At 41.7% G+C, this 24,658-nt stretch overlaps 1 protein-coding gene across 6 annotated transcripts in view; it reads left to right on the forward strand.

The window, feature by feature from the left end:
• The first annotated feature begins 346 nt into the window (after positions 1-346).
• The window catches only part of LOC116990710 (putative leucine-rich repeat-containing protein DDB_G0290503), a 44,137-nt gene continuing 19,825 nt past the window's right edge, over positions 347-24,658 (forward strand). For 2 of the 6 annotated variants that reach the window (XM_033048659.1, XM_033048640.1), the window contains exons 1-9: positions 347-461; positions 510-537; positions 4,299-4,695; positions 6,142-6,199; positions 6,894-7,005; positions 7,098-7,148; positions 12,394-12,471; positions 14,579-14,635; positions 20,590-20,649. In XM_033048659.1, coding sequence (XP_032904550.1) covers positions 403-461; positions 510-537; positions 4,299-4,695; positions 6,142-6,199; positions 6,894-7,005; positions 7,098-7,148; positions 12,394-12,471; positions 14,579-14,635; positions 20,590-20,649 — 900 coding nt within the window. In that variant the 5' untranslated portion in view covers positions 347-402. Of the gene's footprint in view, positions 462-509; positions 726-4,298; positions 4,696-6,141; positions 6,200-6,893; positions 7,006-7,097; positions 7,149-12,393; positions 12,472-14,578; positions 14,636-20,589; positions 20,650-24,658 lie in introns of all 6 variants that reach the window. The other 4 variants (XM_033048670.1, XM_033048650.1, XM_033048642.1 and 1 more) reach the window with 3 other exon arrangements.

Genomic DNA, 24,658 nt, shown 5'->3' on the forward strand with positions numbered 1-24,658 from the left:
ATGGAGTTTTGCAATTATTTACATGTTTCTAGTGTGTGTGTGTGTGTGTTTTTCAGTGCTTTATCTCATTCAACGGTGCTGAGTATTGAAGCCAAATTATGGCTGAACTTCTACGATTCTGCTCATGATGCTGATGCTCACCCGAAGGGGGCAAAGCAGCAGTCGTTTCATGCCCGGTCTGGGAGCCACTTCTCACCCGGTCTGGGAGCTGTAGCAGCCGCCCCGGTCCGGGAGGCGCCTCGAGCCCGGTCCCGGAGCTGTAGCAGCCGCCTCGAGCCCGGTCCCGGAGCTGTAGCAGCCGCCTCGAGCCCGGTCCCGGAGGTGCCTCGAGCCCGGTCCCGGAGCTGTAGCAGCCGCCTCGAGCCCGGTCCCGGTCCCGGAGCCACGCCCCGCACGAGGCAAATGGTGAGCTTATCGCATGAGGTTATTGCGGCAAGTGAGGTCACAGAGGCGATGAGGAGGTACGTCACAGAGGCGATGAGGAGGTACGTCACAGAGGCGATGAGGAGGTACGTCACGGCGGGCGGGGACGCGCAGGTGAGTTGCAGCTGACTCGAGGCATTCCACCTGGCCAGGTAGAGTTGGAAGTCTCTCTGGGTCACTCTCTTGTGATTCCTTCTGCAAACTGGATCAATACGATGTAACTTATAAGAGAATGACGATTCGGACAACAACTTCACTCAACGATGAACATTTATATCAACTTACAACAACTTCACCCCATGGTGAATATTTAGAGGAGGCACTCAATAGTGAATGAGAAATTTGACAGATTCCTCTGAAGATGTCTCTCAACGTTGATTATTTTAAGTGTTTTTTTGTCAACCTTATTTTGCATGTTTGATTTTTGGGGGGAACTGGTTCATTGGTGTAATATATTAAATAGTTGTGTACTATTTATAAAATATAGTTATACAATCCTTCTGAAGCTGGTATATTGGGACTTTTGTGTTCAAGCCATTGTGATTCACATGCTTGTCCAGTCACTTATTATCATCAGAGTTTTGTATCCACCACTGGCACAGGCAATGTGTTCCAGATTTAAGGGGTAGGGGGTAATTAGACAGAAAATAAGGCCCCTCAGAAACCAAAGGGTCATCTTTGTGTGGAGTCGTAGAAAATAGGCAAGATCCTCACATGAATATTTCTTCTTTTTATGACAATGATTCAGGGTCCCTATAAAATCCTGTTCAGATCTTCTCTAACTTTCTTATCCATTACCATAGAACTATGTTATCTTGTTTTAGACACGTCTGTCAAGGAGAAAGGTTTCTAGTTTTCTTTCTCTGCCTCTCATAATTTTGCATACTTCTATTGTGACCCCTCAGCCTCCCCTGCTCCAAGGAAAACAAACCCTACCATTCGTTCTCTCCTTATAACTGAAAAGCTTCATCCCAAGAAATATCCTTGTGAACTTTTCCAAGATAATCACCTGCTTCCTGTGGCATGACAACCCAAACTACACAGAACATTCCAGATGTATCTGAACCCCAGTGATTTATAAAGTTGTACAACAACATCCCCGCTCTTATATTCAACACTCTAGCTGAGGAAGGCAAGTATCCTGTATAATTTATTCACAAACCTTTCTACTTGTGTTGCCACTTTAAGGGATCCTTGTATTTGTTCACCAATGACCCTTCATTTCTCAATACACCTCTGTGTTCCACTATTGATTGAGCACCTTTTCCATTTGAGCCATTGCTCCTCTCATTTTACCAATTGATCAATGTCACCCGTTAGTTTACAACTATCTTACTCACACTTAGCTGCATCACCAATTTTTATGTCATCTACCAATTTATGAATCATATTTTGTACATTAATTTCAAAATTGTTTATGCATGTTACAAACAATAAGGAGACCAACACTGATCCCCGTGTTACACTGCTGTTACAAATGTTCATGTAGGACCTTTGTTCAAATAGACTACATCATCATGATGACACTGCCCTCATCAATACATTTTGTTAGCACTTCAAAAATTCAATCAAATTGATCAGATAGGATCTCTCACAAGCTGACTCTCTTTGCTTAATCCTGCCTTTCTAACTGGATTAATGATAGCCTCAGATTATTTTTCCCATGAACTTGCCTATCCTCACTGTTATAGTCAATGGGACTGTGATTTCCTTACTTATCACTGTTTTTCTTCGTGAGTTAAGACACCACAGTTGAGAGCTGAATAAAATCATGAGAGGAATAGATTGGGTAGATGCACAGAGTCTCTTACCCTACGAGGTGAATCGAGGACCAGAGGACATAGGTTTAAGGTGACGGGGAAAAGATTTAATAGGAATCTGAGGGGTAACTTTTTCACACAAGGGGTGGTGGGTGTAAGGAACAAGCTGCCACGGGAGGTTGTTGAAGCTGGGACTATCCCAACATTTAAGAAGCAGTTAGACAGGTACATAGATACAGGTTTGGAGGGATATGGACCAAACGTGTGGGACTAGTGTAGCTAGGACATGTTGGCTGGTGTGGGCAATTTGGACCAATACCTGTTTCCACACTGTATCACTCTATGACTATTTACTGTCCTCCAATCATCTCACCTATGGCTTAAAATATGGTGTCAGGGCTTCAACAACCTCCACGCTTGCCTCCCACAGCAGCCTGTGATACATCTCATCAAGAGGAAAGGATTCATCCACCTTTATGCCTTCTAAGAAGTCTAATACCTCATTTTTAAGGATAGCATTTCTAGAATGTATTCATTCTTCTCAAACTATAATGTTCTTTTTTAGTGAATATATATGAGAAGCATATTCATTTAGATTTAAGATTCATTTAGGTTATCCTATTTGGCTTAACCTAACTCTTACTATCCTTATAAAATTGATATTTTGGGCCTACACTTTTCCTTCACTTTCCTAATTTAATTTCTATATTCTACCTGCAATGAAGGGCTTCCTCTTTTTCCAGTTTGTTCTACTTGCCACAGGCTTCTTGCATTTTACCCAGTGTTTACATCCATAGTTCCTTGGATGTTAATGGGAACATGTTGACCCTGAGTGGTCTGCGTCGGTGTTATAGGGCTTCACACAGGTTAAAATTAATGAAAATAATCTATTAGCTTTGCTTGAGAAACATGAACATATTATCACGGTGTTACAATCCAGACACTTTTTAACTGCCAGAATGAAATCAGATTCCATCAGGAGAAAAAAAGTCCCAGAATTCTTAATCAAAATTTAAATTTATTGCTCTAGAAATACTTGAATTGTTAAGGTAATTTTAGGATTGACTTGTTACTATATTGTACAGAAAGTCCAAAAAAGCCATCAAATGTCATTATTCTAAAGGTGCAAGAACAATTTAAGTTTCATTGAAACCCTGCATTTTAACCTTTTCAGTGTTACAGTTCTAGCTGAATCCTCACTTTCTTTGCTCAGAAATCCAGCATTAAGGAATGAATTGAAATCTCTAATCATTTTATTGGAACTGTTTTGAATGTAAATTTAGTTTGTCTTTTTATTGGCTAAAATTAGAGTTTGTGCAACATTGGGTGATAGAACATTTATCCGATGTGATTTGCCATAATTTGTCTTATTCTGTTCATACAGCCAAGATCTTGAAAAGCATTGGTGATGTGAATGGAAAAAATGCTAAGTGATGAGAGTTACACTTTAGAATCCACTACCTGATAATGTGATGCATTCAGATTCGTTGATGGCCTTCAAATTTACATTGGTTGAGTGGTTAAATTGGTTGAATTATAGGGAAAGAAATATGGGATTGAAATATATGTTTACATGTAAGGTAGACAAACCCATTGTACATGTAACATCTTTTTGTCTCCTTTAGTCCTCTTTTATCACCCTTTTGGCTTCTTTGTATCTCCAGCCTTTATCCACCCACCTGCAAATCAAACCTTCATCTGTGCCCAACTATAACTTGTGTAGGAAGGAACGCCAGATGCTGCTTTACATGGAAGATCGACACAAAATGGTGGAGTAACTCAGCTAGACAGGCAGCATCTCTGGATAGAAGGAATGGGTGACGTTCTTCAATGTCATAGAGTTATTTAGTGTGGAAACAGGCCATTTGGCCCAACATGCCCACACCGGCCAACACTAGTCCCACTATCCTCACCACTTTTCCAGCTTTCTCTCCCCACTACAATTAGACTAAAGGAGGGTTCCAACCTAAAATGTCATATATACGCTTGACTCTCTGAGTTAATCCAGCACTTTGTGTTTTAAACATGTGTTATTGTTGATGAAATCTTGTGCAATCTCATTGGATTGCGTGGTTTAGTTCAGTCCCTTATTAATCTTTGATCCTTTGATTGTAGAGTTCAGTGGAAATGACTTCCAGGGCAGGAGAAGACACACAACTTAAAACTGCTGTTGGACAGAGTCAAGTTATCTGCATGCAGCCACTTGATTCATTCATGAAGAAAAGCAAGAGTTTTGCTAATATTTCTGAACTGATTGGTGTGAGATTCAAGCAACGTAGCAACTGTGGTGCATATTGTTACCTCCAGGCTGAACAAGTCAGCTTTCTTCAGGCATTGCCACTGGTACCGCTTACAAAGAATGAGGCTCTGCTTTATGAGTTTGGGGAGGGAAAACTTGTGCCATTGCACGAGTGGAACCCATGTAATGTGGATAGCTGCCCCCCAATTCTATGTGAACCAAGTAATCTTTCAGAACTTGAATTTGATTTTGCTTTTATGAAGAAAAAAGAAGGTAAGATACATTCTAATTGTGGGACATTAAACGGTGGGTAAAACTGGATCAAATTTTGGGAAGTGAGAATTTCTTGAATATTATCTCTACTTCAACGTTCCTGCAACAATGCTTTTTTTAGTTTTAGTTTTAGTTTTATAGATACAGCGAGGAAACAGGCCCTTCAGCCCACCGAGTCCACACCGACCAGTGATCCCCGCACATTAACACTACCCGACACACACTAGGGACAATTTACAATTATACCAAGCCCATTAATTTACAAACCTGTGTAGGAAGGAATTACAGATACTGGTTTAAACCAAAGATAGACACAAAAAGCTGGAGTAACTCAGCAGGACAGGCAGCATCTCTGGAGAGAAGGAATGGATGACGTTTTGGTTCGAGACTTTTCTTCTGAAGAGGGGTCTCGACCCAAAACGTCACCCATTCCTTCTCCAGAGATGCTGCCTGTCCTGCTGATTTACTCCAGCTTTTTAAATGTACAGACCTGTATGTCTTTGGAGTGTGGGAGGAAACCGAAGATCTCGGAGAAAACTCATGCAGTCATGGGGAGAACGTAAAAACTCTGTACAGACAGCTACCGTAGTCGGGATCGAACCCGGGTCTCTGGCGCTGTAAGGCAGCAACCCTACCGCTGCACCACTGAGCTGCTCATGATTGGAACCTCTTTAAATAATGGATGGTGGTGAAATATGCTGGAGATTTGAATAAATCAGTGGTAAGAGTGCTTATTCCATTATTACATGAAACCTTTATTGAAAGACATGAATGAATATCTAGTTAGATTCAGGATCGCGGGTTATAGGCATTCGTAGAAATATTTAGAAAGTGGTTGGGATTAGAAAGGACTCCCTTTGATCATAATTGGGCCTTTGAACTTTAAAGGTTTATGTTCAAACCACAAGATAAATTTGAGGAAATAATTGTTGTATTATTGGGCCCTTATTTTGGATGGAGAATCAAGCCAATCTTCCTGAAAAGTTTGATGTTCAAGATCCCATAACCTCATTTAAAGAAACAGGCAGGTTTTTGGCCAGTATGCCTTCCACATCCAATATCAGCCAATTTGTGATATAGCCAGCAATTTGTGATATAATTGCTTTCAGTAGTGAATAGATATTAATCCAGAATACGAAGGTAAACTCTATTGCTGTTCTTTGGGATAATACCATGGAATCTTTAATACCTAACTGAGAAAGCAGATGGTACCTTGAGTTAAGCTTCCAGCAAGTGCAGACACTAAATTGGAAACTTGATTTTTGTGCTACAGTTGGCAATGTCAGTATTTAAGCTAACTAACTTGGGAGCCCCCTTGGGGTGCAAAGAAGCGTTCAGGTTCAATTACTGCATTAGCAACAAGGTGTAGCAAAATGTAAAATTTATATTTTGATTAAAGAATGGCAAAAATATGTAGAGAACAGATTTATTTCATATTTCATACAGTAGGAGAAGAAACCAACACTTCATCACCGGAACTCTTTTCTGATGAAAACATTACCAAGTAAGTAAAACTGATTTATAAAATGCTATGCATTCTTACAGTCCTATGGGCTCAGGGATGATTTGCTACCTTGATGATTTTGTGCGTTTTGATGAAGCCAGTGTACGAATTGCGCACTCTTCCACAGACAGGGCAGAGAGTGGCTAATAAGGCAAAATTTGTGAATGGGAGTTTAATGCAGGACTTCTAATGCATTGATTAGAGGTTCTCAGCACCAATCTGAATATTCCTGCTACAATCACGGGTCAGGGATTCCCACAAATCAAAGGGAATGTTGTATTATTTTCAAAAATATTTTGCTCCGTCCTGGAATGCTTTCCTTTGACCTTTGACTTAGTTTACGTGCTCAAATCTCAGAGTTGGTCTGAAGCTATGACCCAATTTTCCTTGATATTCAAGAGAAGAGAACAAGAGATAAAAATCTACACCAAGAGTTTGCCAGAGCAACTATATCAGAACTATATGAAGTTCTAAGGTACACATAATTGCTGAAGAAACTCAGCGGGTGCAGCAGCATCTATGGAGCGAAGGAACTAGGCGACGTTTCGGGCCGAAACCCTTCTTCAGACTGAAGTTCTATATAGTTTGCAACAGCGACAGAGAACTGAGCAGGTCGGATAAGTAAAATGACAATGATGTATTGGAATTGATTATAACGTTGGATTTCACTGATTCTTATAATTTTGTTTTTAAGTCTAGGGGAGAACATTCAACAATACATCCTGGGAGCAGAGTTAAATAAAAGGAATAGAGTAGAGATAACTGAAAAGCTGTGCCTTGACCTTCTGCTGAATACCCAGAAGCTGGTGCGTTTCTACCACAATAGACTACTTATTGTTTCAACATTCTGTTATTTTGCATCACACATTTGACAAATCTCCTTGATTTTGTTTAATAGGAGGAAGAAAACAAAAGGCTGTTGTCTCTTGATGCCAACCTTGAGAAACGGGTCGGTTATCAACTTTCGTACTTTTTTTTCTGACAAAGATCTATCTATCCATGCAACATAAATGCAATGAATGTGGTTTAAGGTATATGGGAGCAAAAATAGTGCCAATAGAAAAGGCTGTACTTGCCAATGGTGCCAGATTTTTGGGAGACAAAACGAATGGGCTTAAACCAAGTTTAATACCAGGTTCAAATTAGCTCAAATTTAGATACCAGGTACTTATTTGCTAGCTGTGCCATTCAGTATTTAGTATCCATTCTTCATTGTTATTGAGAAGGTGGTGAGCAAGCTTATGAACCATTTTGAAGTGATTTCATGCAATGCACAAATGGAATGGCTAGAAACATGTTAAGAGGATGTGTGACATTGGTTGATTCATTTATGAATTGAATTGCCAATTGAATTAAATATTGCGCAGTCATATGTGAAATTTGTTGAATAAAGTAATGGTTGCATAGCATAACAGCCTCCTTTAATGTTGCACCTGCTTTTTTGAATTTTGAACAGACAACAATATTGAATTAACTAGCATCATCATCATAAATAATGGATTATTATCCCAGTACATGTATCATCTCTGTGTTATTCAACTCATTTCATTTTTAATTATTGTGCATTGAGAGTGTCAAGATAATGCCAGAGAAGTGTTTGTGCTGAGAAATCCTCAAAAGTTGACAATAGATGTGATTGCATTCAACGACTTTATCTGGCAGCTCCTTCTATGTACACACCACCCTCTGCGTTTAAAAACAAAAGTTGTCACTCAGGTTCCTATTAAATCTTTCCCCTCTCACCCTAAACCTGTGCCCTCTAGTTCTTATTCCCCTTCCCTGGAGAGAAAACTCAGTACTCACCCTAGTACTTTCTTGAACTGATGGTGTTGAATGCAGAGAGTTGTTGATGCATACACTTTCTTATTGTCCAAGTGCTTGGGTGCAGAGTGGAGTGTGGAATTCTCCACAGTAGATATTACTCTGGAGAATGTTACATGTTATTGAAAAAGAGACTATTCTGGATGAATTTAATTATTTTCCTCACTCACTCCTAAAGGAACAAAGGCTAATTGCAAGCACATATTTCTTCCTTGGTTGAGATCAGCATTTTCAAAGTTGGAAACCTTGGTTTTGTGGTAGCATTCTTGTATTTGAGTGATGGCATTGTGGGCTGAAGCCTCACTCCAGGGACTTCTATGTGCATTCTAAGATGACACCACACTTGATTTGAGTTTAGTTTATTGCCATGTGTACCAAGGTGTAGTGAAAAGCCTTTGTTGCGTACTAACCAGTCAGCGGAATGACAAAACAAGATTACAATCGAGCCGTTCACAGTGTATAATCAATAATGCGAATTATGTTTAGCGCAAGGTAAACCCAGTAATGTCCAATTAAAGATAGTTCAAGGGTCTAATAGTTCAGGACTGCTCTCTGGTTGTGGTTGGATGGTTCAGTTGCCTAATAACAGCTGTAAGGAAACTGTCCCTGAATCTGGAAGTATGCTTCACACTTCACACTACACTTTTATACCTTTTGCCCGATGGGAGAATGGAGAACAGGGAGTGACCAGGGTGCGACTTGTCCTTGATTATGCTGCTGCCTTTGCCGAGGCAGTGTCAGGTATAAATTGAGTCAATGGAAGGGAGGTTGGTTTGTGTGATGGTCTAGGCTGTGTCCACAATTCTCTGCAATTTCTTGCGGCCTTGGATGGAGCTGTTCCCAAACCATGCTGTGATGCATCCAAATATCACTTCTACCACTGCCATTGATGGTGCTTTGTGGATGACAATTTAAACCACATGTCATGTGTTCTTTTATATCCATTTGAAGGTTACGAGAGGAGTTAAATTCCCTACCCCTAGCCACAACTAATAAAGTTTAATTTTTCCCCATTAACTTGTCTATCGTCACTGTTATAGTCAATGGGACTGTGATTCCCTTACTTATCTCTGTTGCCCTTCTTGAATAAAGATACCACATTTGAGAGCTGTATAAAATCATGAGAAGAATAGATCAGGTAGATGAATAGAGGACCAGAGGACATAGGTTTAAGGTGAAGGGGGAAAGATTTAATAGGAGTCTGAGGGGCAACATTTTCACATAAAGGGTGGTAGGTGTAAGGAACAAGCTGCCATAGGGGGTAGTTGAGGAAGGGACTATCCCAATGTTTAAGAAGCAGTTAGACAGGTACATAGATAGGACAGGTTTTGAGGGATATGGACCAAACGTGGGCAGGTGGGACTCGTGTAGCTGGGACAGATTGACCAGTGTGGGCAATTTGGACAGAAGGGCCAATACCTGTTTCCACACTGTATCACTCTATGACTCTATTTACTATCCTCCAATCACCTCACCTATGGCTTAAAAAATTGTGTCAGGGCTTCAACAATCTCCACCCTTGCCTCCCTAGTATTTTCTAGAATGTATTCATTCTTATTTAATTTATGAGAAGCATTCATTTAAGATTCATTTAGGTTATCCTATTTTGCTTAACCTAACTCTTCCCCTTATGCCCCTGTCCCACTTAGGAAACCTGAACGGAAACCTCTGGACACTTTGCGCCACACCCAAGGTTTCCGTGCGGTTCCCGGAGGTTTTAGTCAGCCTCCCTACCTACTTCCACTACCTGCAACCTCCGGCAACCACCTGCAACCTCCGGGAACCGCACGGAAATCTTGGGTGGGGCGCAAAGTCTCCAGAGGTTTCCGTGGAGGTTTCCTAAGTGGGACAGGGGCTTTACTATCCTTATAAAATGGATATTTTGGGCCTATGCTTTTCCTTCACTTTCCTAATTTATTTTCTATATTCTTCTTGCAATGAAGGGCTTCCTCTTTTTCCAGTTTGTCATAGGCTTCTTGCCATAGGCTTCTTACATTTTACCCAGTCTTTATATCCATAGTTCCTTGGATCTTAATGGGAACATGTTGAGCCTGAATGGTCTGTGTCGGTGTTATAGGGCTTCACACAGGTTAAAATTAATGGGAATAGTCTATTAGCTTGCGAGTGACCCAGATTAGTTTAACTGGATACCTGCCTTTTTGAACCACACTTCCCACTTTGTAATGCAGGTGCATATTTGTTTGAAGGTAGAGAACAGTGTATACTGTATGAAATTTTACAGGGGAATTTTAATATTTCACAGTATCATAGCAATGCTGGAATCAAATGCAAATTTACTGATAATAATCTCTTCCTGCTCCAAAGCATGAATATATTATCACAGTGTTAAAATCTAGACCCTTTTTCACTGTCAGAATGAAATCAAATTCCATCTGGAGACAAAAAGTCCCAGAATTCTAAACCAAAATTTAAATGTATTGGTCTCGGAATACTTTGAATTGTTAAGGTAATTCTAGGAATGACCTGTGATTATGTTGTACAGAAAGTTAAAAAAAAACACCAAATGTCATATTGCAAGAACAATCAGTTTCATTAAAACCCTGCATTTTAACCTTCACAGTGTTACAGTTCTAGCTGAATCCTCACTTTCTTTGCCCAGCAATTCAGCATTAAGGGATTAATTGAGATCTTTAATTATTTTGCTGGAACTGTTTGGAATGTAGATTTATTTTGTCTTGTTACTGGCTAAAATATGAGCTTGTGCAACATAGAAACATAGAAACATCGAAAATAGGTGCAGGAGTAGGCCATTCGGCCCTTCGAGCCTGCACCGCCGTTCAATATGATCATGGCTGATCATCCAACTCAGTATCCTGTACCTGCTTTCTCTCCATAACCCCCTGATCCTTTTAGCCACAAGGACCACATCTAACTCCCTCTTAAATATAGCCAATGAACTGGCCTCAACTACATTCTGTGGCAGAAAATTCCAGAGATTCACCACTCTCCGTGTAAAAAATATTTTTCTCATCCCACCCAGCAACATTGGATGATAGAAAACGTATTGCCTGTTATCCAATGTGATTTGCCATAATGTTTCTTATTCTGTTCATGCAACCAAGATCTTCTCTGAGAACTTGATGAGCATTGGTGATGTGAAGGAAAAAATGCTATGTGATGAGAGTTAACAGCATTGACAGCATTATCCCCATCCACAACTAATACTGTTTAATTATTTAAAGGCGGTAGATTGGTGCAGCAGTAGAGCTTCTTCCTTACAGTGCCAGAGACCCAGCTTCAATCCAGACTATTGGTGCTGGCCGAAGGGAGTTTGTTCATTCTCCCAGTGACCACGTGAGATTTCTCCGGGTGCTCTGGTTTCCTCCCACATTTCAAAGACGTGTAGGTTTCTAGGTTAATTGGCTTCTGTAAATTGTCCCTAGTGTGTAGGATAGTACTAGTGTACGGGTGATCGCTGGTCGGCCTGGACTCATTGGGCCGAAGGGCCTGTCTCCACACTGTATCTCTAAATTAAACTAAATTTATATTATTGGTGTGTGCGGGAGTTTGCTCCGTGCATTTGGTTTCCATGCATTTTCCATTACTGCATTACTTCCATTACAGCAGCTCAAAGGTATTTAATTGATTTTACTTCAGATATACTTAGTTTATATTCTAAATTTGCTTTACACTGAGATAATGAGGAAGCTGGCACTTGTTGTCTCAGTGTAATTTTGCCTTAAAAACTGACTGTTTATGCTATGTCACAGGATACTGTTAGTAACTAGTGTGGCCGCAGATTAGAAACAACAGGATTAGGCAATTGAAAGCTTTGGCTGGGGCTAAACATGCTTGGAAATCTGGTCATTAAGGCTTGAAACACATTTTTAAAGTGAGAATGTAGGAGGATCTACTGAATCCTACGACAGAAAGCAAAGAACAAACGACGTTTAGCTGAGCCAGACATCTAGTGTCACGTTTATTCCAGAAGCCCCCTTTACCTACATTCTCACCAATCATAACCCGTGTGCGGATAAGGACAATTAGTGCGTCTGACCTTGGAGTTGTTATTGAGCTCTTGTGGCAGGACCTTCTCGTGAGGCTGCTGGCGAATCGTCAGGGATGACAGGCTGTATGCAAAACCAACGTGGGCATGAAGGCGCCACAAGAAGTTTACAGAATGTTATCATGAATCCTGTGGGGCACTTTTGAGGATTATTGAATCAACGATATTTCACTAGTTGGAATATCTTGGTTAAATTTCAGAAATAAATGTCAGCTTCCAATGTACTCCCACCTGTCCCAGAATTCTTTACATATCATAGGTGTCTAAATATAATTTGTAACTCCTTGCACTACAAATTATAAACAAGATTACTATTATGTAAATCGTTCACTTTTTTTCTTTTTAGATGTCTGAAATTAGCAAGAAGCTGTTCTTGTGGGAAAGTAATTATTCAAAACACCAAAATGATATAGCTAAAGTGGAGGTAAGTACACATTGTCTTTTGTACACATATCATCCCATTCCTATATGCAGCAAGATTTGGTCAGCAGAGAAATAAGACCCTACAGATGCTGGAATCTTGAGTTTAAAAAAAAACTCTATAGTGCTGGGGAGCTCAGCAGGCCAGACAGCATCTGTGGAGGGAATGAACAGCTGATGTTTTGGGTCTGAACTCCTTCAGTGATGGAGTAAAGTAGAGAATACTAGTAAAGAGAGGTGGGGACAAATGGTGGGGCAAGAAATGGCAAGTGATTCAGATGGTGGATTCAGATGGGGAGAGATGATTGGCAGATGGGTGGAGAGAATATCAAAGGCTGGAGGTGAAGTGGAGACAAACCTGTGTAAATGTGGAACCTGATAATCAACATGTGGAGAGAAGTGAAAAAGTAGCAGACATGGAGGCGGGTGCGAGAAGTAGCAGAGGTGGGTGGATGACTGGATGGAGGAAAGGATCTACAGTAGGTGACAGGCACAGGGGGAATAGAAAGATAGGTCTTGCATGTGGGGAAGTGGCAGGATAGAAAAGTAAGGTGGTAGGAGAATTCAATATTTATGCCATCAGGTTTAGTTTAGAGATATAGCACAGAAACAGGCTCTTCGGCCCACTGAGTCCGTGCCGACCACTGTCTCCATTACTATCCTACACACTAGGGACATTTTACAGAAGCCAATTAACCTACAAACTTGCAGGACTTTGAACCACCCAGAAAAAACCCTTGTGGTCACAGAGAAAACATACAAACTCCACACAGTCAGCACCCACAGTCAGGATCGAACCCGAGTCCCTGGTGCTGTAAGGCAGCAACTCTACCGCTGCACCATTGTGCTACCCCTAGGCTCATTGCACTTGGTTTCTCGGTTACCCTAGTGCAATATGAAGTCCTGTTCTTCCAGTTTGCGTGTGACTTCACTCTAGCAGAGAGGGAGGCCGAAGGTGAAAATGGGGATGAGAAGGGAAGGGAATGGCTCACAACTGGGAGTTCGAGGTGGGACTGTGGGGAAAAAATATAAATAAACATAAAATAAATACCATATTTTGTTCAATTTTTAACTCTAATTTCTTGACGCCTGTGTACATAATGTAATCTTAGCGCAGTAGGTTTATTATGCTCACTATCAGCTTTTTCAAGTTTTCCTTATTATTTGCACTCAAGATATCTGAAAAAAGGACAACATATTTAAGCGCAGTTGTAAACCTAAATGTCCATTGTAATTTGCTGTGATTGTAACTATTTGTTAAAACTATTATTCATATTTGATATGTATTTAAAAGTGTATGTCTCCATTGAAACTGAAGACTTGCAGGTGATAAGCATCTGTAATTGCTTATGTTTCCAAATGCAGCTTCTGGCCGCTTAAGTATTTTGCTTTGGAAACTGACAAGGGAATCTCTTATTTTATTCTTTGTTGTGAATCAGCAGCTATGGTACTATCATAATTGTTGAGAGAAAAATCTCACATAGGAAAGCATCTCCAGTTATAACATGGGATTCAATGGGAAATAGGTTTTCATGTTATGAAAAATCACGATTTGTACGTTTTTCTAGCACAATCCTTCTGTAATGTGGGTGTCACCTGTAGCATCCACAACAATTAGCCCAATTGATGTGCACCCATCTAGCTCCATGAACATTCACTCTTTCAACCATGTTGCTAACCGTATGCTTTCATAAAATGCTTTCACTTACTCACCAAGGTTTCTTCAATGACATTTCCCAAATCTGTGACTTTTCCCACATGAAAAGACATCAGTAGCAGGCACATGGGGATGCCAGTACCCGTAAACTGCCCTTGAAATCCATCATCATTGCTGTGTTTAAATTGTGATGCACCCAACCCAACAGTTCTGTGGTAACTCTTTTACCACAAAGGACTGCAATAGGCAGGAATATAACTTTTTTAAAGGCCATTGAGGATGAGAACTCGATTTTCTATATATGAATGCAACTTGGAATCTAGTCTCAAGCATAACTCCAGTCCTCTTAATGTACGGAACCCTCTCTAAAATAAAATCATGGTCACAGCCATTCTCTATTAGGAGGATTAAAAGATACCAAATGGCATTTGACAACTGAAATCTTTATGTGTAGATGGAACTCCAGGATGTGGAACAAGACATTGAATCAAAGGATCACAGAATTGGGGAGGTAAGAGTATTAAGTGACATTGTTAGAGTTTTGAGCAGTCTCACTTAACAATAGTATTAACATGGACTATGATATTTCTATTCATATTTAAAGCTAATAATTAAACTTTCATGGTTTATAGTGATTCTTGAACCAATGTATGATTTATTATTATATTGTAGTTTAATAGAGGGGTGGGAGATTGCAGCATTCACATGGTCCACCCTGTTTCGACTAATACAATCAACCTGACGTGCACAAACAAATAGATCAAATAGAACAAGTTGACCTACAACTTTAAGCTGCGCACGTCATATGCAAGAAGAAGAAGTTTAATAGAGATTACTGTGAATATCCTCTGCTCCTCTGCAAACCTCTGCAAAGGCTGCTTTGATTCTTTACAACAATAACTACATTTCATAATGTTCTATGAATGTAAAGTGGTTTGGTAGCATAGAATTTCTCATCTTTATGTAGGTCAGTACGAGGTCAGTTTCAGTTTAGCTGAAAGCAGGAGAGCGGGGCAGTTAAAAAGGCAACAGTGAACAAGATCAGTTTTAGTTGAGCATCCCGGAGTGGGTACATAAAAAGTAGGCAGGCCTGTTGGGAGTGACAGTGTTGGGAGTGACTGTGTTGGGAGTGACAGTGTTGGGAGTGACAGTGTTGGGAGTGACAGTGTTGGGAGTGACAGTGTTGGGAGTGACAGTGTTGGGAGTGACTGTGTTGGGAGTGACTGTGTTGGGAGTGACAGTGTTGGGAGTGACAGTGTTGGGAGTGACAGTGTTGGGAGTGACAGTGTTGGGAGTGACAGTGTTGGGAGTGACAGTGTTGGGAGTGACAGTGTTGGGAGTGACTGTGTTGGGAGTGACTATGTTGGAAGTGACTGTGTTGAGGTGAAGTCATTTATGAAGGGAAGGGGCTGAGGGTTTGGCACAAAAGGCTTTGGCGAAGAAGGCGACAGCGAGATGAGACATAATCTATTTTTCTTTCTTAAATCTTTCTTTGCTTAGTGCAGTAGAGATGGCAGCTAGGGCAATGGTATGCTACTCCTGCAGGATGTGGGAAGCTGGTGAGACTTTGAGTGACCCTGCGGATAACACCTGTTGGAGATACATCCAGCAGTAGTTCCCGATGTTTGGGGAGTCCAGGGGGCACAGTTTAAGAATAAGGAGTAAGCCATTTAGAATGGAGATGAGGAAACACTTTTTCACACAGAGAGTTGTGAGTCTGTGAAATTCTCTGCCTCAGAGGGCGGTGGAGGCAGGTTCTCTGGATACTTTCAAGAGAGAGCTAGATAGGGCTCTTAAAGATAACGGAGTCAGGGGATATGGGGAGAAGGCAGGAACGGGGTACTGAGTGTGGATGAACAGCCATGATCACATTGAATGGCGGTGCTGGCTCGAAGGGCCGAATGGCCTGCTCCTGCTGTCTATTGTCCTTTAAGACTGCCGGGGAACTGAAGCAGCAGCTGGATGACCAAGGGTTATCTGAGAGACAGAGGATGTCATAGATTGGAGTTGTTGAGATGGCAATGCCTAGGTTAAAGGCAGAAAGTGACCACCAGGAAATGGAATGGGCAAAGAGAGTAACAGTCCACTGTGGCCATACTCTTCGCCAACAGTATGCCCCTTTGGATTGTGTTGGAGGGGAGGGTTGCAACAGCATTCAGGTCAGTTGTGTTATGCCTGCCTCTGAGGCACAGTAGAGAAGGGTAAAGTTGGGCAGAGTGGAAGTGATATGAGATTCATTAGTTAGGACAGGGGTAAGCAATCTACGGCCTCCGGGCCGAATGCGACCCGTAGCCCAAAATCACCCGGCCCGCAGGCATGTTTTTTTCCCCGTAGTCTTCCGGCCCGCAGAGTTCCTTCATCTCCAGTACCTCCTGGGCCCGAGGCGCGGTGATGCAAAGAGGCCTGCGCTGGCAGCTGCAATTGCGGAGCCGGCAAGCGCCCGAGTGGGGCTGAGCGCCCAAGCGGGGCCGAGTGGCGAGCTCTGGCTGAACCGCATCCTGCGCAAAGCAGCCGGCATGTGTCTGGGCTGCACTGTCAGGATCGGGTTGTCAATAGGCCGGGGACGAGTGAGTATGACAAAGACAAGGCAATGGTCCATAGGTACGCCAAGTTCGTGAGTGCCCTTAACTAGGGGCCAGAGCTCTGGGTGGCGTCCTCGAAGGGGCGGGATCTATTTGAACACGTGGTAGATGTGGCCCGCCATCTGCTCACAAACATGCACCCTATCCCCTATTCAGAACAAGGTTGCTGAACCCTGAGTTAGGAGGACAGGCAGGAAATTCTGTGGCAGCAAATAAGACTTCAAGATGGCGTATTGCATTCCAGGGGGGCCAGGGTCAGGATGCGGCAACAGAATATTCACAAGGAGGAGGGGGGGAAGCCAGAAATGATTGTACATCTTGCCACAAATTATATGGGTAGGATAAAGGATGTGATCTTGCAGAGTGGATACAGGGAGTTAGGCAAAAGGTTAAAAAGCAGGACCTTGAGGGTAGCAATCTCCTAATTGCTCCTAGTACCAAGTGTTAGTGAGGGTAGGAACATGAAGATAGCACAAATGAATGCATGGTCGAGGAGTTGCTGCAGGGGACAGGGATTTGAATTTTTGAGCCATTGGGATCTCTTATGGGACTGAAGTGACTTGCCCAAGAGGGATGTTCTGCACCTGAATTGGAAGGCAACCAATATCCCAGTCGGCAGGTTTACTAGTGCTACTTGGGAAGGTTTGAACCAGATCATGGTAAAGAGGCAGGATCCAATGCATGAGTAAGGTAGGTGAGAGGCTGGAAGGTGATGAAAGCAAGTTGAGTAGACAGGATGGGCAGGAGTAGGAAGGACGGTTGGATTAAATTGCATTTATTTCAATGTGAGAGGCCTGACGGACAAGGCAAATGAACTCTGGCTGTTTATAGATAAGTGCGACTGGGACATTTTTAGGTGTTACGGAAACCTGGCTTAGGGAGGGATAGGACAGGCAGCTAACTGTTCCAGTGTACAGTTGCTTCAGGTGAGATAGAGGTGGGAGTCAAAGAGAAGACGGGAGTTGTTTTATTGATTGAGAAGAACTTTATAGCAGTCGTCCAAAATGACATAACTGATGGTTTGTCCACTGTGGCTATATGGGTGGAGCTGAGAAATAAAAGTGGATGATCACCTTGATGGGAGTGTACTGTAAGCCCCAGAATGATCAATGGGACTTAGAAGAACAAATATACCAGGAGATTGCAGACAGCTGGAAGATTACTAGGGTTAGACAGGATGAAATTTGTTAACTGCAATTTCCCGACCTAACCCATGTTGCCTTATTTGTATGGTATGAATCAAGGGGTTTGAGCTAAAGTATGGACACCTCGGTAAATACTAACTGTTTCAACAAATTCCTGTAGAAACTTTGGTGGAATGTGGGGAGAAACAGAGAGTTGCTCTGTCAAAATTTGCAATAGTTAGTCATTGCACTGAAGTTCACACACTTGGAAACACAATGTGACATATTCTCCTGTCTGTGACACCACAGAAAGGGTATCAAGATCCACTTGCAACTTGAATGCAACATCTAAGACTCCAGTGCAGCGCTGACGAAGAATGTAGGGGATCCCAGTACATTATTTCAAAGAAGACCAAATGTTATTTATAGTGGCTGAAAAAAAAGCAATGTTATTCCAAGAAATTCCTGACCATTTCTATTTGTAAAATCTTACAGCATGCAAATTTACTGCTATATTATCTATTTGCTATTGTGACTAAAATACTTCAAAAGTACATATTTGGCTATGACATTTTGATTCATACTAGAAGGGATGTGAAAGACATGATATTCTTTGAACTAATTTTGTATTGTTTTAATCAACCTTCAATTTGTTAATCTTAAAGTTACAAAGTAAAATTATTAATGCAACATACTTAAAAAACGTTGACTTTATAAATTGTAACCTGATTGTGCTGACTCGAGATAATTTGTTCTGGGATTGGAAAATGAGTTTAAGTCACCACAGGGGACCAAATATTTATAAAAACACTAGACTAAGTGGGACCCGTTGGGTCCCATGTTCACACGGGAGGGCTGGCCCCCCGACGCAATATTCCACTTCTCCACCAATTCCAATATTGGTGGCCAGTGGGGGGGCTTTCTGGAGTGCTGGTATGGGTTCTTGGGGTGGCAGCTCAGTCCCTCAAGCTTGATCTGCTGGCAGCTCACTCACGGCTGGTGGGCTGGCAGTTGACTCATGACTATTCCTTGAAATTCCATTTCAAGCAGGGTGCAAGGCCACCAAATTCAAATTCATGTTCCTACCATTTCAAGCAGGGTGCAAGGCCACCAAATTCAAGTGCAGTTTCTTACCACTATGAGCAGGATGCAAGCCACTATTTGCAGTAAGTAGCGCCTTTCAACTTCAAGCCAAAGCACCCAAGCCACCATTTGCAGTAAGTAGTGCCTTTCAGCCAAGCTAAAGCACCCAAGCGACCATTTGCAGTAAGTAGTGCCTTTCAACTTCAAGCCAATGCACTCAATCCACCATTTGCAGTAAGTAGTGCCGTTCAACTTTAAGCCAAAGCACCCAAGACACCATTTGCAGTAAGTAGTGCCTTCAACTTCAAGCAAAGCACCCAAGCCACCATTTGCAGTAAGTAGTGCCTTTCAACTTCAAGCCAAAGCACCCAAGCCACCATTTGCAGTAAGTAGTGCCTTTCAACTTCAAGCCAAAGCACCCAAGCCACCATTTGCAGTTAGTGCCTTTCAACTTCAAGCCAAAGCTCCCAAGCCACCATTTGCAGTAAGTAGTGCTTTTCAACTTCATGCCACCATTTGCAGTAAGTAGTGCCTTTCAAATTCAAGCCAAAGCACCCAAGCCACCATTTGCAGTAAGTAGTGCCTTTCAACTTCAAGCCAAAGCACCCAAGCCACCATTTGCAGTATGTAGTGCCTTTTAACTTCAAGCCAAAGTTCTCAAGCCACCATTTGCATTAATTAGTGCCTTTCAACTTCATGCCACCATTTGCAGTACGTAGTGCCTTTCAGCTTCAAGCCAAAGCTCCCAAGCTACCATTGGCCGTATAGTGCCTTTCAACTTCAAACCAAAGCTCCCAAGCCACCATTTGCAGTAAGTAGTGCCTTTCAACTTCAAGCCAAAGCACCCAAGCCACCATTTGCAGTAAGTAATGCCTTTCAACTTCAAGCCAAAGCATCCAAACAACCATTTGCAGGCAGTGCCTTTTTACTTCAAACAAACCATATTATAATTTTCAAACCACATTAAGGGGACTCACAGTTGTGTAGACATTTGTTCAGTGTTGCTCAGAGAGACATGGCCCTTGGCTTCATCCATCTTTCAGAGACTGAATGAGGCACACCACTTCCTGGTTTTATAGTCCCTCACCCTCCCTCCAGCAGGGGCAGCAGAGAGAAAGCACCCAAGCCACCATTTGCAATAAGTAGTGCCTTTCAACTTCAAGCCAAAGCTCCCAAGCCACCATTTGCAGTAGTGCCTTTCAACTTCAAGCCAAAGCATCCAAACAACCATTTACAGGCAGTGCCTTTTTACTTCAAACAAACCATATTTTCATTTTCAAACCACTAAGGGGACTCACAGTTGTGTAGACATTTGTTCAGTATTATTCAGAGCTCAGAGAGACATGACCCTTGGCTTCATCCATCTTGCAGAGACTGAATGAGGCACACCACTTCCTGGTTTTATAGTCCCTCCCCCTTGCTCCAGCAGGGGCAGCAGAGAAAATGGTGAATTAAAAAAAACATTAATATCTCTCTGATTTTTCATCGATGGGAAAAATCCTCCGCACCCATAAGGCGGAGTGGGGCTCTAAGCGAGGTGGCCAAAAATGAAGGCTGTAGGTGGCGGCGTTCTGTCGGAAATCGCAGCACAGTAGGCCAAAAGCGGTCAAGATCAGAGTTTTAGTAATATAGATGGAGATTTTGCAAAATTTAGAAATTTGTGGATTTATTTTCAGCTAAACCATACTATTGAAGCTTTGTGGATAACAGCAGATGAACTGGCAGATAGAAAAGTGGTAAGCATTTAAAAATTATGCTCATAAAATATGAGAATTATTGCATGAAAAATAATCCTTGTTGAGTGTGTATTGTGGTAAAGATAATAATTACTATTAAAATCAAATGTTTGGGACTAAAGTTGAATCTGGCAATATTTGTTTGATTGAACCTGAGACATACCCAGAGAACTTCTTGATAGGATGAAATGCAATTGTGGTTTTCACTTCTTAATTTACTGTGACTGTGTTACCTGTTTTTTGAACTGAACAATAAAGCCTATTTTCTGTTAAATACGAATGCTAATAAACTGATAAGCCATATGTTATACAGTAGACATTAAAACAGCAATCAGCTGTATCTGCAAAGAGGAATTTCAGACTAACGGGTGAAACATTAACGTAAAAATGGTGTGATATGATCTCGGGGACCTGGGTTGGGTTCTTGTTCAAAAATCTGCTGCTTTGCACTCATAACAGTTCAGAGCAATGGTTATTGTACAACCCAGCTATTCTTTAACCTTGCATTTTACATCTTGCCCCTTACTCACAGTTTAGAATGGACCCAAAAGTGAGCAAGGTATAAATCACTTCTCTGAATGGCTGAAGGTGATCCTGAATTACTAAATAGTATTTCAAATATGTTAGAAATGAACAGGATAGGGTTCGGTAATTGGCAAGAATGGGACTAGGGAACTCCCTGACTTTTAAAGCTAGCCTTCATTTTGTATCCCAGACTTGCAATTCTCCAGGGAATTGGAGAAAGATGCCATATGGAAGAATGGTCTTCATTTTGGATGGCAAATTGGTTTTATAGGTGTGATGTTGTGCTGTTCCGTCATTGAGTAATCGCAAAAGGCCCAACCATTTTTAATATCAGTGCCCATGGGTCAGGTTTGTGTCCCTGTGGGTATATCATTTCACTGCTAATTTAAATGCTGTGCTAAAGCACAACAGCCAAATGATGATTTATTCAGTGGTGCAGCTGGCAGAGCTGATTCCTCATAACTCCTGCAACCCAGGTTCCTTGATAGGAGTCTGAAGTAGGGTCCCAACCAGAACCATTACCTACCCATGTCCTCTAGAGATACTGCCTGACCGGCTGAGTTACTCCATCATTTCGTGTTCAACCCAGGTTCAGTCTTGGCCTCCTATGTGTGGAGTACATATATTTTCCCTGTGCCTGCATGGGTTCCCCCTGGATTCACGAACTTCCTCCCATATCCCAAAGACACGCAGTCGTTTAATTAGCCATGGCAAGTTGCCTCTAGTGTGTAGCTGAGTTGGAGTGTGGGAAGAATATGTTACAGGGAAAACTAATGGGGGAATGGGCTTGTTCTGAGTTGGCATAGATATGATGTACCAAATGGCTTCCTTCTATGTTGGAAGGAATGTGAAATATTAATATTAATATGAAATCCTTCCCTCTATTCCCCTCGCTGTAACCCCAGCAGTTTACATTAATTCATAGTCAATATTGCAAAACTGTTCAAAGTATCGGCCTTTTCCACATTTTTATTTGTATATACTGGCTTCTGGGTAGAAGGTAGCAGAGGCAGCTGTTTCTCTTTCCCTGCTACATTGACAAGTGCAGCAAGGCTGCCTTTAGACTTTAGAGATACACCGTGGAAACAGACCCTTTGCTCCAACGAGTCCTCGTGGGGAAAATTAAAATTAATGGTCAATGGAACCTTTAGTGACCATATGCCAATATGTGGTTGAGTTCCACAGGACTCAGTGCCAGGTTACTGGCTTTCTGTGATTTTTGTTAATGACTTGCTTTTTAAATATAGGGATTATGATGAAGACATTTGTTCATGATACCAAGATTGGCTACTTGTTGAATGTTCGAGTAAATGTGAATATAATAATAGACTGATCAAATGGGTGCAAAAGTGGCAAAAATAATCCATCCACACAAATATATATAAATGGGGAGGCAAATAAGATGAGATAATGCGCCAAACATATTTGAATGGCAAGAATTTTAAAGCAACATCAGGAAAACTAATCTCTGAAGATAATTAAGAGGCCAAATGTGATCCCTGTCTTTATTGGAGAAGACCTAGAATAAAAGGGCAGGGAGATCTGTAAGTAAGTTTATTGGCCAAGTATTCACATACAAGGAATTTGCCTTGGTGCTCCGCACACAAGTAACAACATGACATACAGTGTCAGTTACGAATGACTCAGAAAACACTAAACATTAATAATAATAAAACATTAATGATAAATCACCATTGATCAAGCATGCGAACCAACAAAATACCAGATCAAAGGGAGGCTACAGATTTTTGGCTGTTGAGTAGAGCAACTACTCGTGGATAAAAACTGTTTTTATGTCTGGCTGTGGCAGCTCTGACAGTCCGGAGTCGCCTTCCAGAGGGAAGTGATTCAAAGAGTTTGTGGCCAGGTTAAGAGGGGTCAGAGATGATCTTGCCCGCTCGCTTCCTGGCCCTTGCTGTGTACAGTTCATCAATGGAGGGAAGGTTGCAGCCAATAATCTTCTCTGCTGATCGGACGATTCGCTGCAGTCTCCAGGTTTGGCTGAGCCAAACCAGACCATAATGGAGAAGGTGAGAACAGACTCCACGATGGCCGTGTAGAATTGGACCATCATTGCCTGTGGCAGATTGTGCTTCCTCAGCTGCCGCAGGAAGTACATCCTCTGTTGTGCCTTTTTGACTGTGGAGTCGATGGTAGCCCCCCACTTAAGGTCCTTGGAGATGATGGTTCCCAGGAACTTAAAAGACTCCACAGATGTGACTGTGGTGTTGTTGATGGTGAGTGGGGTGAGGGGAGGGGGAGCTCTCCTAAAGTCTACAATTAATTCCACTGTCTTAAGAGCATTGAGCTCTAGGTTGTTGCTACGGCACCAGGTCGCCAGCTGTGTCACTTCCTGTCTGTAGGCAGATTCCTCCCCATCCTAGATCAGTCCAATCAGGGTTGTGTCGTCCGCAAACTTGAGAAGCTTGACAGAGGTGTCTGTGGAGGTGCAGTTGTTGGCGTAGAGAGAGAGTAGAGGAGAGGAGAACTGAGTTAAAGAACTGTGTAAAACATTATTTTCATCAAAGTTACAGTGCTATGTATAGTTCTGGATGATATAACACAGGGGAAAGGTGTTGGTTTTAGACAAGATGCAGAGGATGTTGTTGTGAGGGATGGAGAATTTTAGTGCTGAGGTAGAAAATAGGGACTCATTTCTAGTAGCAGTAATGTCAGCAAATGGGCAGCATAGATTATTAATTAATTGGTGGAAGTATTGGGGAGGAGAGTGTTTCGCAAACAATACTTGCAATGAGCAGTGGCTGCCAGGAACTTGCTGTTTGAGAAGATGGTGGTAGCTCAAACCTTCACCACATTTTATATGTATCTCAATAAGCACTTGATAATAGCCTTAACTTAGTCTGTGGTTTAAGAAGTGGAAATTGGGAATTAATCAAAATCCATTTTTTCTAGTGCAGATATGATGCACTGGATTGTTGCTTCCTGTGGTAAATTTCTGTAAATTCTGCAATTGACTTCTGGAACTCACTGCCTGAAAAGAGAGTAGTCAGAATCCTCCCATCATATTTAAGAAGTACCTAGATGGCACTTGATGAATTGTAACATTCGAGCCAACAGTGCAATGTTGGGAATTAGGATTAGCCAAAATAATGCCTTTATTTGGATGTTGTAGGACAAGTGGCTATCTATGTAGCATGCTTCTACAATTCATTATTTGCTGAACCATAGTTGATTGAATCAGTTACATTGAAAACATACCATTCAGGAAGACAATGCTACGCAAGGGAAAGCTGCACCTGCAAAAACATTAGCAAAAGGAGGTTGCGACAGCACTTTAGGTAGACATACACGTCATCATGGCACTCCTTTGAAGAAGGTTGGGGCACTTATCTGGCCAACACTCATTCTGCATTCAACGTCATTATAACAGATAATAAGCTAATTATCACATTGCAATTGGTGCTGTTTGCTATGTTAAACATTGCAAGTGATCTCACCTGAAAGCTTTCTCATGGATTGTAGT

This window comes from Amblyraja radiata, chromosome 2 (genome assembly GCF_010909765.2).
Source record: "Amblyraja radiata isolate CabotCenter1 chromosome 2, sAmbRad1.1.pri, whole genome shotgun sequence".
Lineage (NCBI taxonomy): Eukaryota > Metazoa > Chordata > Chondrichthyes > Rajiformes > Rajidae > Amblyraja > Amblyraja radiata.